At 45.3% G+C, this 13,950-nt stretch overlaps 1 protein-coding gene across 1 annotated transcript in view; it reads right to left on the bottom strand.

Moving 5' to 3' along the window:
- Positions 1 to 13,950, bottom strand: part of LOC126191237 (26S proteasome regulatory subunit 10B) — a 58,522-nt gene that overhangs the window by 25,741 nt on the left and 18,831 nt on the right. Inside the window, exon 3 of the mRNA XM_049932041.1 lies at positions 2,323 to 2,362. Within this exon, the coding sequence (XP_049787998.1) occupies positions 2,323 to 2,362 (40 nt within the window). The remainder of the gene's footprint in view (positions 1 to 2,322; positions 2,363 to 13,950) is intronic.

Genomic DNA, 13,950 nt, shown 5'->3' with positions numbered 1-13,950 from the left:
AGGCAAACCTACTTTTGTAGCATTTGTAGACTTAGAGAAAGCTTTTGACAACGTTGACTGGATTACTCTTTTTCAAACTCTGAAGGTGGCAGGGATAAAATACTGGGAGAAAATAGCTATTTACAATTTGTACAGAAACCACATGGCAGTTATTAGAGTTGAGGGGCATGAAAGGGAAGCAGTGGTTGGGGAGGGAGTGAGATAGGGTTGTAGCCTATCCCCAATGTTATTAAATCTGTATATTGAGCAAGAGTAAAGGAAACAAAAGAAAAATTTGGAGGATGTATTAAAATCCATGGAGAAGAAATAAAACTTTGAGGTTCACCGATGACATTGTAATTCTGTCAGAGACAGCAAAGTACATGGAAGAGCCGCTGAACGGAATGGACATTGTCTTGAATGGAGGATATAAGATGAACATCAACAAAAGCAAAACAAGGATAATGGAATGTAGTCGAATTAAATCAGGTGATGCTGCGGGCATTAGATTAGGAAATGAGACGCTTGAAGTAGTAAATGAGTTTTGCTATTTTGAGAGCAAAATAACTGATGATGGTTGAAGTAGAGGGGATATAATATGTAGACTGGCAATGGCAAGGAAAGTGTTTCTGAAGAAGAGAAATTTGTTAACATTGAGTATAGATTTAAGTGTCAGGAAGTCATTTTTGAAAGTATTTGTATGGAGTGTAGCCATGTATGAAAGTGAAACACAGATGATAAATAGTTTAGACAAGAAGAGAATAGAAGGTTTCGAAATGTGGTGCTACAGAATAGAATTGGTGAGAAGAGAAATTTGTGGCACACCTTGACTAGAAGAAGGGATCGGTTGGTAGGGCATATTCTGAGGCATCAAGGGATCACCAATTTAGTATTGGAGGGCAACGTGGAGGGTAAAAATTGTAGAGGGAGACCAAGAGATGAATACACTAAACAGATTCAGAAGGATGTAGGTTGCAGTAGGTACTGGGAGATGAAGAAGTTTGCACAGAATAGAGTAGCATGGAGAGCTGCATCAAACCAGTCTCTGGACTGAAGACCACAACAACAACAACAAAAACAACATCATCTCATCTCACCACACACCATGCAGTAGCTGGTGGCCTTCACTTAATGACGGAGAGCAGCGGCGTTTGCATTACGTTGTCAGTGCTAACAGACAAGCAACATTGTGTGAAATAAGTGCAGAAATCAATGTGGGACATGCAATGAACATAATCATTATGACTGTGTGGCAAAATTTAGCGTTAACGGGCTATGGCAGCAGACAACCAATTTGAGTGCCTTTCCAAATAATACATCATCTTCAGCTCCTCTCCTGGGCTCATGGTCCTTGGTTCGACCCAAGGTGACTGGAAAACTGTGGCCTGGGCACTTGAGTCCTGAATTCAGTTAGTAAGAGTCGATGGTACAGTTGAAGTGTGGCATTGACCCCCGAAGCCATGGACGCAAGTTGTCAACAAGGCACTGTGCAAGCTGGTGGTGGCTCCATAATTATGAGGGCTGTGTTTACATGGAATGGACTGGAATTCACTGGAAATGGCTGTGTTTGGTTACTCAGAGACCATTTGCAGCCAGCCATTCATGGACTTCATTCTCACAAACAACGATGGAATTTTTATGGGTGACAATGCACCATGTCACCAGACCACAACTGTTTGCGACTGGTTTGAAGAACATTCAGGACAATTCGAGTGAATGATTTGGGCACTCAGATTACCCAAGGTGAATCTCATCAACCATTTATGGGACATAATCAAGAGGTCAGTTTGTGCACAAATTCCTGCACTGCAACACTTTTGCAATTGTGGACAGTTACAGAGGCAGCGTGCTAGGGTGATATCCCATGACTTTTGCAACCTCAGTGCATTGGAATTATTTTATTTTTTAAATGTCTGAGGGTATTTTGCCCATCTCATTTAATCAATGCACTAGGTGTAACAGTACTGATTTCTCCAAAGATCTAAATAATTCTGAGAGAATGTCGTCAACTCCTGAAGCGTACTTTCAATTTAGGTCCCTTAGTGCTCTGTCAAGTTCTTGTCCCAGTATATCTCATTTTCACCCCCTTAACTTTTCATGTTTTCTTTCCTTTTACAGCACGCCTATATGTCCTGTCCATCTTTGATCCTTCCCTTCTTTTATTGTTACTGGCATTAATATCGAACTAAAATTACATTTCTTGCCAATGACATTTAAAGGAAGTATTATTTTAGAAACAAAAAGCTTATTTGCACAGGGTCACTACAGATGTGCTCCTCAGAGAAACAATGAAAATATAATTAAATCAAAGTAGTTGAATGCAACATGAACATACAAACTTACATTTTTCCTCGGTTAGCTGCTTAAGAACTTCACCAACAATCTGCAAATGAAATTTTTATTATTAGTATTTGAAGCAAAATGCTACTGCAAGTAATGATGGAAGGCTTTTCAGCAGCAGCAGTAGTAGTAGTCTCTCTCTCTCTCTCTCTCTCTCTCTCTCTCTCTCTCTCTCTCTCTCTCTCTCTCCCCTCCCTCTCCCCTCCCTCCCCTTTTTTACACACACACACACACACACACACACACACACACACACACACACACACACACACACACCCCTCTCCTTCCTCAAATATTTTGTTGATGCAGGCCGATGGTACATGCACCAAAATACTTTACCTTGTGATATGAGTTCTTATGGAGGATGTTATATTAAACATGAAGCATATGTTTGCAGAAACAGACTCAGTTCAAAATTAGAATTGGGTACAGCAATCTACTGAAAACTGTAAATGATTGAACCAATGACAAAGCATAATTCACTTGTCATAATGATATGTGTTAAAATGGAACCAATATTTATTTTGGACCCCATCGTACACTGTTATTAGCCTGTTAACACAAACAAGATCTCATATTCAGTGAGTTCAGCACTTCACTGCAAAACTAGACCTGAAATTTTCTGCCAAATTACAAGTGCATACCCGACCAAGACTCCAACTCAGGACCTTTGCCTTTCACGAGCAAGTGCTCTACCAGTTGAGCTATCCAAACAAAACTCACAACCTGTCCTCATAGCTTTACTTCCGTCAGTACCTCATCTCCTACCTTTTGTGAAGTTTGGAAGGTAGGGGATGAGGTAATGGATGAAATAAAAGTGTGAGGACAGATTGTCAGTCGTGTTTGCATAACTCAGACAGTAGAGCACTTGCTGCAAAAGGCAAGCAGTTTTAATCTACCACAAAGTTTCATATTTTCATATCAGTGCACTCTCCGCTGAAGAGTGAAATTTCATTCTGAAACCTAGCCCTTGTACTACACTCAGAGAAGAGAAGCCAGTATCACATTTGAGCCAAATGTTAATATGGAATTTGACAGAGAGAGAGAGAGAGAGAGAGAGAGAGAGAGAGAGAGAGAGAGAGAGAGAGAGACTAAAACCTACAGCACGTACATCTATTTGGCTGATTACTATTCTTTAAGCAAACAGTTGCAACTCACTGCAATACCAATGCTATTTGTTTAGATCCAAGTCTGGACAGTTCACAGAATTATAAAAACTACAATAATCTCTTCCATTAAATCAGAAGGCAGGGCAACCATTAACAGATCAGAATGTAACATGTACTCCATTAAAATGAGGCATAATGAAACACATACACCACAAGCATCAGAAACCGGTGGGTCCTCTCACCACAGTAGAAGGCCATGTACCAGAGAAAAATTACCTACATGGGTGGATGGATTATGGAATATTAAGGGAACAAACTACTATGGTCATCAGCACTTCTATACTGGGCACGTCAGAAACATGGGAGGAAGTCACTCAATTTTAAACAACAAACAAAGTGGGCAAAAGGAAATACAGAGAATGGTCATAAGACACATTAAGACTAAATTGTTGAAAAAGTCAGGGGGTAAGACATAATATGGTACAGCAGACATCAGCTGGGAGCAATCTGAGACCCACCGTCGTCATGTGGCGGAAGGGCACCTCAAGAGACCAGGCTCCCGCGCACTGTTGCACATTAATAGAGTTGGAATACCAACTCAGTTTTACAAAGATTACTCTATGGCATTGGCCACTTTTATAGCTTCCATTTACCATGAATCTCTCACCCAGCACAAAATCCCAAGTGACTGGACAAAAGCACAGGTGGCTCCTGTGCATAAGAAGGGAAAAAGTACGGACCTGCAAAGTTATAAACCAATATCACTAACTTCGGTTTGCTGCAGAATTCTTGAACACATTCTGAGTTTGAATATAATAAACTTTCTTGAGACTGAGAAGTTTATGAATCAATAGGGTTTTAGAAAGCACCACTCGTGCAAAACTCAGTTTTCCCTTTCCTCACATGAAATACTGTGAACTATGGATGAAGGGCAACAGGCAGACCCCATATTTCTAGATTTCCAGAGAGCGTTTGACACAGTGCCACATTGCAGCTTCTTAATGAAGGTATGAGCATATGGAATAAGTTCACAGCTATTTGAGTGGCTCGAAGACTTCTTAAATAATAGAACCCAGTACGTTGTCCTCGAGGGCAAGTGTTCAGAGGCAAGAGTATCATCATGAGTGCCCCATGGACGTATGATAGGACTGCTGCTGTTCTCTATATACATAAACAATTTGGCAGACAGGGTGGGCAGCAATCTGCAGTGGTTTGCTGGTGATGCTGTCGTGTATGGTGTGAAGTCAATGTTGAGTGACTGTAGGATGATACAAGATGACTTTGACAAAATTTCTAATTTGTGTCATGAATGGCATCTAGCTCTTAATGAGGGAAAACTTAAGTTAATGCGGATGACTATGAAAAACAGACCTGTACTGTTTGGATTCAACATTAGTAGTTTACAGCTTGACATAATCACATTGTTTAAATATCTTGGCAAAACAATAAGCCAACCACCGAGAAACACACTAAAACTCAGTCTAAAATCGTAGGCCAAAGGCCAGACTCAAAACAAAAAAATATAAACACTCAGATTAAGTTATAAAAACCCCCTGCCTGAATAAAATGCAAAACTAAGCCTGCCATAGCAGAGTCATCAGTTAAAAGGGCAGGGAGTGTATCAGGCAGTGCCAATGTCTGCCTGAGCATAGTTAAAAAGGGACAGGCCAACAAAATGTGGACCACCGTCAAGGCCGCCCCGCAGCGACATAGAGGCGGGTCCTCACGACGCAGTAAATAGCTGTGCGTCAGCCGGGTGTGGCCAATACAGAGCCGACAAAGGACAACTGAGTCACTGCAAATGGCTCGCATGGAGGAACGCCACACATCCGTCGTCTCCTTGATAGGACGGAGTTTGTTTGGTGTAGTCAGGTTGTGCCATTCAGCATCCCATAGCGCGAAAACTTTGCAGCGTAAGACTGCTCACAAATCAGTCTCAGGAGGCCAACGTCCAAAGTTGGTGCACTGGTGGCCTGTTTGGCCAGGCGGTCAACATGTTCATTGCCGGGTATCCCAACACGGCCTGGGGTCCACACCAAGACCACAGAGCGGCCACAAGGGGCAAGAGCATGGAGGGACTCCTGGACAGCTATCACCAGACGAGAGTGAGGGAAACACTGGCCAATAGCTCGTAAACTGCTCAGGGAGTCGCTACAGATAACGAAGGACTCACCTGAGTAGGAGCGGATATACTCTAGGGCACGAACGATGGCTACCAGCTCAGCAGTGAAAACGCTGCAGCCAGCCGGCAAGGATCGTTGTTCGTTTCGTAACGGTCCCCTAGAGTTAGAGCATAAACAACACGACCAGCAACCATCGAACCGTAAGTGTATAACACGCGAGAGTCCTGATAGGTGGTTAGGATGGAATAAAAGCGGCGGCGGAAGGCCTCCAGAGGCACTGAGTCCTTCGGGCCCTGTGCCAATTCGAGCCGAAGGCAAGGGCAGGGCACACACCACGGGGTGTACGCAGAGGGGCTCGGAAAGGAGGTGGAAGAGGGAAAACATCAAGCTCGGAGAGAAGCTCCCTGACGCGGACCGCGATCGTACAACCCGACCGGGGCCGACGTTCTGGGAGACGGACGACCGACTGCGGGAACAGGAGATGATAACTAGGATGCCCGGGCAAGCTACAAACATGCATAGCATAAGCGGTCAGTAGACGTTGGCGCCGTAATCGCAGTGGAGTGACACCTGCCTCCACAAGTATGTTGTCCACAGGGCTGGTCCCGAAAGCACCAGTCGCAAGTCGGATCCTGCTGTGAAGGATTGGGTCCAGAACCCACAATGCAGATGGGGATACTGAACCGTAATCCAGGCTCCCATAATCCAGACGGGACTGGATTAATGCATGGTAGAGTCGTAAGAGGGTAGAGCGGTCAGCGCCCCCCCCTGGTGTGGCTCAAGCATTGCAGAGCATTAAGATTCCGCCAACACATCTGCTTAAGCTGCCGAATATGTGGGAGCCAAGTCAACCGGGCATCAAAAACCACACCCAAAAAGCGATGTGTCTCCACCACAGCAAGAAGTTCGCCAGCAAGATAAAGATGCGGCTCAGGGAGAACTGTTCGTCGCCGGCAGAAATGCATAACGCAGGTCTTGGCAGCTGAAAACTGGAAGCCACGCTCGACAGCCCAAGACTGCGCCTTACGGATAGTGCCCTGCAGCTGACGTTCAGCAGCTGCAATGCCAATGGAGCTATAGTAGAGGCAGAAGTCATCAGCATACAAGGACACAGACAGACGTTCCCACCGCCGCAGCGAGCCCATTAATTGCAATTAAAAACAGGCAGACACTTAAAACAGATCCCTGTGGCAACCCGTTCTCCTGAACTCTGGAGGAACTATGGGAGGCCGCGACTTGCACGCGGAAGGTGCGATGCGACAGAAAATTTTGGATGAAAATCGGCAGTGGACCCCGAAGACCCCAACCATGAAGCATAGAGAGGATGTGATGGCGCCATGTCATATCGTACGCCTTCCGCATGTCGAAAAAGACAGCGACGAGGTGCTGACGGTGGGCAAAGGCCGTACGGATAGCTGACTCCAGGCTCACCAGATTGTCGGCGGCAGAGCGGCCTTTACGGAACCCACCCTGAGACGGAGCTAAGAAGGCCCCGAGACTCTAGTACCCATCTCAACCGCCAGCTCACCATGCGTTCAAGCAACTTGCACAGAATGTTGGTGAGGCTAATGGGGCGGTAGCTGTCCACCTCCAATGTGTTCTTGCCAGGTTTCAAAACGGGGATAGCAATACTTTCCCGCCATTGCGACAGAAACACCCCCTCGACCCAAATACGGTTGTAAAGGTTGAGGAGGCGTCACTGTCAGTCCACTGAGAGGTGTTTCAGCATCTGACAGTGGATGCGATCTGGCCCAGGAGCTATTTCAGGGCAAGCGGCTAGGGCACTGTGGAATTCCCACTCACTGAATGGGACATTGTAGGATTCAGGATGGCGAGTGTGAAATGAAAGGCTCCAACGTTCCAACCGCTCTCGAATGGAGCGGAAAACCAGTGGGTAATTCACAGATGCGGAACTGAGAGCAAAATGGTCTACTAAGCGGTTGGCAATTATGTCGGAGTCAGTACAAATTGCCCCGTTCAGTGAGAGCGCAGGGAGCCGACAGGGGTCTGATAGCCATATAGGTGTCTAATCTTTGCCCAGACCTGTGATGGAAAGACATGGAGGCCAATGGTGGAAACTTACCATTCCCAGCACTCCTGCTTGCGTTGGCAAATGATGCGGCAGGCCCACGCACGGAGCCATTTAAAGGCGATGAGGATTTCTAAAGATGGATGCCGCTTGTGATGCTGGAGCACCCGCCTGCGATCTTTAATAGCCTCGGCGATCGCTGGCGACGACCAAGGCACAGTCCTCCGCCAAGGGGACCCAGAAGAAGTGCGAATGGCAGATTCTGCGGCAATAACGATGCCGGTGGTGACTGAGTGAACCACCGCATCAATGGCTTCATGATAAACAGGTTCAATATCGGCAGTGGAGGAGAACAAGTCCCAGTTAGCCTTATTCATAGCCCACCTGCAAGGGCGCCCAGAAGACTGACGCTATGGTAGTGAAAGAAAGATCGGAAAGTGGTCACTACCACACAGGCCGTCACGCACACTCCACTGAACATACGGTAAGAGGCTAGGGCTGCAGAGTGAAAGGTCGATGGCAGAGTACGTGCCATGTGCCACACTGAAATGTGTGAAGGCACCATCGTTTAAAAGGGAGAGGTCAAGCTGTGCCAATACGTTCTCAACGGTGGCGCCTCGACCTGTTGCCACTGACCCACCCCACAGAGGGTTATGGGCGTTGAAGTCGCCCAATAACAGGAAAGGTGGCAGCAATTGGGCTATCAGCGCTGCCAGGACATGCTGCGGGACATCATCATCCGGTGGAAGATAGACTGCAGACAGTAACAGCCTGTGGCATCCGCAACCGAACAGCGACAGCCTCTAAAGGTGTTTGTAGAGGGACAGACTCGCTGTGAAGAGGGTGAAGGACACAGATGCAGACGCCACCAGATACACTTTCATAAGCTTCCCGGTTCTTATAATAACCCCAATAGCCACGGAGGGCGGGGGTTCACATTGTTGGAAACAAAGTTTCCTGAAGAGCAATGCAGAAGAAAGGGTGTATGCTGATAAGCTGTCGGAGCTCAGCTAGATGGTGGAAGAAACTGCTGCAGTTCCACTCGAGGATGGTATTGTCCATGGCTGAGAAAGGCGTGAAGGGACTGGGAAGGCAGTTTACTCCACTTGTTCACTCGCTGCCACCGATTCAGTACCCACGCGAGTGACATCCATGGCGTCTGAGGGACCGGTGAGATCCAGGTCTTCAGCAGACGCCAGAATCTCGACCTTGTCCTCAGACGTGGAGCTTGTAGGAAGTGGTGGAATGGGTGCCACCGCAATGCCGGGATTCTTGGGAACTTTTTTCTTTTTCTGCTTCTCTCGCTGTGCCTTCGGTGGTTCAGACTGGGAGGGCTTCCCTGGGTCAGTCTCAGGGACGGACGGTGACCGTGAGGCCCTATGACCAGCGACCGGTGGTTGTTTCAGCCACTTGCAGGTATCCGCGTTTCCGCTGGTCTGAACTTGCAAAGGGAGGTCCCCAAGGGACCCCTTCCTGGCGAGAGGAGCCAAAGAAGTCTTACGCTTCTCCAGCTGGGAATGGGGAACTGATGTCCCCGATGGTTGGGAGGGGGGGGCGGGGGTGTTGCTCCTGAAGTGCCCCCCACCATCAAGGGGGCAGGTGTGGTCCTTCGACTCTGAGAGCTGACTGGAAGTGTTGCAGCTGATGTAACTGTAGCAGGAGTGACAGTGGCTGCATAAGAAAACGTCATGTGCACGGGATGAAGCCAGTCAAATTTCCGCTTAGCCTCTGTGTAGGTCAGTCGGTCCAGGTTCTTTATTTCCATTATTTTCCTTTCCTTCTGCAGAATCGGACAGTCCGGCAAGCAAGAGGGATGGTGCTCTCCGCAGGTGACACAGATGGGAGGCGGGGCACATGGAGTATCAGGATGGGATGGTCGACCACAATCGCGACATATGAGGCTGGAAGCATAGTGGGAAGACAATGGCCGAACTTCCAACACTTTAAGCACTGCATCGGGGGAGGGATATATGGCTTGACATCACAACGGTACACCATCACCCTGACCTTATCAGGTAATGTGTCACCCTCGAAGGCCAAGATGAAGGCACCGGTGGCAACTTTGTGATCTCTCTGACCCCGGTGGACGCGCCGGATGAAATGGACACCTCATTGCTCTAAGTTGGCGCGCAGCTCGTTATCAGACTGTAAAAGATCTCTGTGGAAAATAATGCCCTGGACCATATTTAAGCTTTTATGCTTGTGACTGAACAGAGGATGCTGTTTTTATTAAGACTGACCCTGACCACATTTTGGACAAGCCCTCCACCTCCCCGAACTTGTCCTCTCAATATTCTACAAAGAACTGAGGCTTCACGGACACAAAGGATTCCCCATCAGCTCTGGTACAGATGAGATACTGGGGCGAATACCTTTTGCTGTCATTCATAGCCTTTAGTTCCTCCCATGGTGTGGCCAGGGAGTGGAATGATTTGGGGTCATACACATTAGCCTTAAAGTGAGTTTTTGAACGCTTAGAGACTGCTGGTGGCTGGCCACCAGCAAGAGAAGATGTGCCACGCTTCATTGCGTGTCATCCACCCTCATGCCACCTACTCCGACCAAGGGCCCTTCCCACGGGCGCCACCCAGCCACAGCAAAAGCCACCTGGCAGGATGGCCATTGCTAGGAGTCCTGATGCCCCAGGGAGATGGGCATCTACTCCTTGGCATATGTGGGGAGTTAGCGGTGCAGGCACCAATAGAGTGATACCTGTATTGTCAGGGGGCTACAACCAACAGGGTACATGGTGGCCCCACCACAACGCACTGGCCACCGTGCTGGATTTTAGGTGACATGTAGTGCATGGTCGCCGTCAGTGCAGAAAATGGCACTGCACATTGCATGGCAGAAAGTGCACGCAGGAACGTATCCATGCCCAGGACTGCAATGCAACGACGAATAAGCTGGCGAAAGTTCCAAATGCAAGATGGACACAATGCACCAAGTGAGGCGCCCTTCCCCAATCAGCTCACTCTTCGGAAAAATTTTGAGATATGGAGGTCAAACCCGACAGGGGACCATCACATAGGGCCGAAACGTTTGAGACTCCTTTTAGTCGACTCTTACGACAGGCAGGAATACCGTGGGCCTATTCTTACTCCCCGCAGAGGGGGGCACCGTACAGTAGCTTGCTGAGTATCTACATAGATGTAGAAGTCAGCTATTTAATAAGAGAAGCACTAATACATTTTTAAGAAGAAACAAAAACTCACAAGGAGAGGTCCCAAGACGTGGGACTGCCTCTTTGAAACCATTTATTCAGTGATGTAGGTTAGGGTTCCCAGTACCACACCAACGAGCCGGCCATCATTTTTCCTTCTTGTCATTCTTTTTTCATTTTGATATTTGTCCATGTGCTATAACTATTGTTATTTAGTTATTTATCTTTTATAATATTTAAAAGTTTGTAAACACTGAGTTATCCATTAAAAAACAAAAGACGAAATAATCTATTTATATTAGTTGTACAATTGTGTTAAAAACTTATTTTTCAATTCAAGAATACATTTTTATGGTAAGGAATGGTCATAGAAACACTTAAAACAAATTCTTGTTGCACTATAGGCAAAATAATACAGATGAAGATTTAAACGAAAGCAGAGATTACAAATAAAACAAAATTCAAGCAAAATGAGGACTAGAAATAATGAATGCAGGAATATGGGTGAAAATATAACATGATAAAATGGAAGAAATTACATTGACTTCAACACATAAAAATAATTAAAATAATAGATAAACATACAAATGAAAAAACGTCATGAAGAAAAAAATGAGAGCAAATGGAAAGTTAATACAGTGATTAAAATCATATGCCAAAGGAATACCAATAAAAAAATTACATTTAAACCAATTAATTGACTAAAAATAATGTTAAAGTCATTCTGATAAAGATTTTAAAATAAAAATTTTCAGAGCACTTGATGGAATTTGAACCAGCAACCTTCTACGTCACACAAATCTATCTTAACCATCATGTTTCACCGCTGTTCTGCATAATTTATTACTTTTAAGGGTCTAGAGCAAGGGTATAGATACTTGCTTGTATTGCAGGCCACAAATCCCTTACTGTGAGTAGCTAAGGGCCACTAGCTAAAAAATGTGGGGTGGAGCAACTTATTGCAAACTGGGATCTCCCTGCTCCAATGCTACCTAGATTGGGCACAAAAGGACTAAGTCCTTGAGCCATTCATCAAAGTGGGGCCTCGTTTCCCCTCACTGTTCGTTCTACATACATATTTCAGATAAAAATTCAGCCATCAGTGGAAAATACATTTTTAATATGTGAAATGAAAATATATTTGCACCTAGTGACAGAATTTTATTCTGAAACAGATACATGGCAGTAAAAAATAAGGATTATTTTTTAAAAGCTATATTTTCAAACTGTTTACCAAACAATGCTATCCCCTTCAAAATACTCTCCATTACAACTAACACATTTGTCCCACTGGTGCTTCCACTGTTCGAAACATTTTTTGTAGTCATCTTTAGAGACGGCTAACAGCTCCTCCCTCATTTTTTTCACAACTTCTTCAATGTTGACAAATTTGTCCTCTTTCATGCATGGAAATAAGAAAAAGTCACACGGAGCTAGGTCAGCCAAGAAAGGTGAGTGGGGCAACAGGACCATGCCATTTTTAGCCAAAAATTGTCTAGCAGAGACGGCTGTGCGTTCAGGTGTGTTGTCATGGTGGTAGAACCAGTCAACTGTCCACCACAATTGAGTCATTTTTGACAATCACCAAGCTCCAAGATAACCCACTAATCTCTGCCAGTTTTTCAGTTGTCAGTGGTATGTGACTGCAAGCTCTCGTATTTTTTCAACATTTTCATCGATTCGGGTAGTTGATGGATGTCCAGAACAAGGTTTGTCATTACTCAACACATTGCCACTTTTAAATTGAGCAAACCACTCGTACACTTGAGTATTTCCAGTGGCGACATCTTGATGAACTGTTTTTAACATTAAAACAGTTTTAGCAGCATTTTTACCAAGTAGAAAACAAAATTTCACAGCTGCAAAATGTTCACTTAAACTTGCCATCATAAAAGACAAAACAAGAACAAAACAGTACTAGGAAAAACAATCACTGCAGATGAATAGAACAAGCCATGTAGACAACATATGTGGTACTGATCTGGCTACGAGTTGCGCTACACACACCTAGCGGCAGAAGTGCGTACTACATAAGCTCCGCCCATGGCAACATTATTCTGGTCTTTTTTGGGTATCCTCTCATATGCTGAATGAACAGTGAGGGGAAATGAGGATCCACTTTGATGAATGACTGGAGGACATGATACTTAGGACCATAGATCACAATACAGATTGTTGCAAAAGTCAGTCCCATCCATGGTGACTTCTTGTCAGGATAATATTAAAACTGGAGTTGGGACATCACTGTTTGAACCAGTTAGAAGTCCCTCAGGGCTAAAAATGCTGCAGCAGGTGATGGGCATCTAGCAGGCAACAGAGCTACAACAATGAATAAAAGTATACAATCCACTTTGATGAAATTTAAAATCTGATTCGCTGCCTAGACATTATCAGCTACGATTTTGGGTGGTGACTCAGCCAGCTTGTTGCAGAATGTATCTGAGAGTCAGAATGGTATGACCAAGACAGAGGCAGCAGAGGATGTGGATTAATGAAAAGACGGTTGAAGAGAAAACCATCACACAGTTGTAGATATCTTTATAGTACATAACTTATTGGTTCTAGTCATGGGCATGACACAGTTCACTGTTCCATACTGCTAAGAGTCAGTGGTATGTGTTCATGTGACTGATATTGGTATCTTTATTTCCAGAGCATTCTTCCTGATGGTTTACTTGGTGAGCTACATCTGCAAGTTCATTCCTCAGGATCCAGTCTAAAGGGAGAGCATGTATTTGTGTTACAAATGGAGGCCAGGAAAAACAGGGGGCTGTAGTCTGTAGGCTGCTCACAGTCACTGTAGTTTAGGAAAGACTTATGTAACTGGTCTCAGATGTAGTGCAGAGCATGGACAAATGGCAACAATTCCACCAGAAAGACACTGCATCTAACTGGCAGAGTGTGTTGTTCATTGGTGCCATTATACACAGAGGTGTAGCTTGTCCTACGTTCAACTATCCACTAAGTACTGAGAGGAACAATCAGTGGAAAACTGAGGATTTTGATCACATCCTTTGGGTTGAGAGAAAGATCCATGTTAATTTGTGGGTCAGACATGTATCATTGGTGTGTTATGAGAACACAGTGAAAGCAGGTAAGCAGAAGTCAAAACTGATGGGACCAATACTGTGATTCCAGACCAAGATCGTTTCTGGAAGTTTTGCTTGCATACCAGGAAACAGAAGGTATTGATTTGGATATTCTGGC

Source organism: Schistocerca cancellata, chromosome 6 (genome assembly GCF_023864275.1).
Source record: "Schistocerca cancellata isolate TAMUIC-IGC-003103 chromosome 6, iqSchCanc2.1, whole genome shotgun sequence".
NCBI lineage: Eukaryota > Metazoa > Arthropoda > Insecta > Orthoptera > Acrididae > Schistocerca > Schistocerca cancellata.
This window is presented reverse-complemented; position numbering and strand designations above follow the sequence as displayed.